We start from the raw sequence: 604 nt of genomic DNA, 5'->3' as shown, positions 1-604 counted from the left end.
AAACCCCCCCCCCCCCCAAAAAAACCCCCCAGCCCCATCAGCCCCAAAGTCCCCAGGGGTGCAGCTCCCCCGGCATCACGGTCCCACAAGCCAACGCCAAGATGCTCTGCAAGGGCTGGAATGTCAAGAGAGCCCCCGGCTCCTCCGGGAAGAGCAGGTCAGGGTCCAGAAATCATGGCCAAAGCCCAGTTTTTGACGGCTACGGTTGTGTTTTGTAGGTAAATCCAAGAGGAATAGGTCAAGCTCGTCAGGTGTTCCCTCAGGCAGTCCCACGACACTTCTCTGCTGGAAAAGAGGAAGAGAAGGGGTTACAGGGCAGACCCACAGCCGCAGTGACCCAGTGAGCCCAAGGAGGGGACACGGCAGCCCCCAAGCAGGCAGCGATGCCCCAGCTCATTACCCCAGCAGTAACGAGAGCCCCTCTCGGCATCACCCCCCTCTCCCCAAATCTGGCTGCGAGCCCCAAGCGCTGCAGAAATAGGTCCCGCATCGTCTTTCAACGGCCCCCCGGGAACATCAGCTCCGGCTCCGGCACCTCCCGGCGCAGGGCAGGAGGGAGCCGGGGCTGCGGCGAGGGCAGGAGCGTGCCGGACCCACGCCAGCG

The 604-nt window shown here is 63.6% G+C and overlaps 1 protein-coding gene across 1 annotated transcript in view; it reads right to left on the bottom strand.

The window, feature by feature from the left end:
- Positions 1–153: 153 nt before the first annotated feature.
- Positions 154–604, bottom strand: part of TMEM214 (transmembrane protein 214) — a gene marked incomplete at its 5' end in the record, with an annotated part of 20,891 nt that continues 20,440 nt past the window's right edge. The window contains one exon of the mRNA XM_035901766.1: positions 154–285. Coding sequence (XP_035757659.1) covers positions 159–285 — 127 coding nt within the window. The remainder of the gene's footprint in view (positions 286–604) is intronic.

Source organism: Egretta garzetta, unplaced genomic scaffold (genome assembly GCF_000687185.1).
Source record: "Egretta garzetta isolate BGI_Z169 unplaced genomic scaffold, ASM68718v1 scaffold1149, whole genome shotgun sequence".
Classification (NCBI taxonomy): Eukaryota; Metazoa; Chordata; class Aves; order Pelecaniformes; family Ardeidae; genus Egretta; species Egretta garzetta.
Note: the sequence above shows the minus strand (reverse complement) of the source record. Positions and strands in the feature narration are given on the sequence as shown.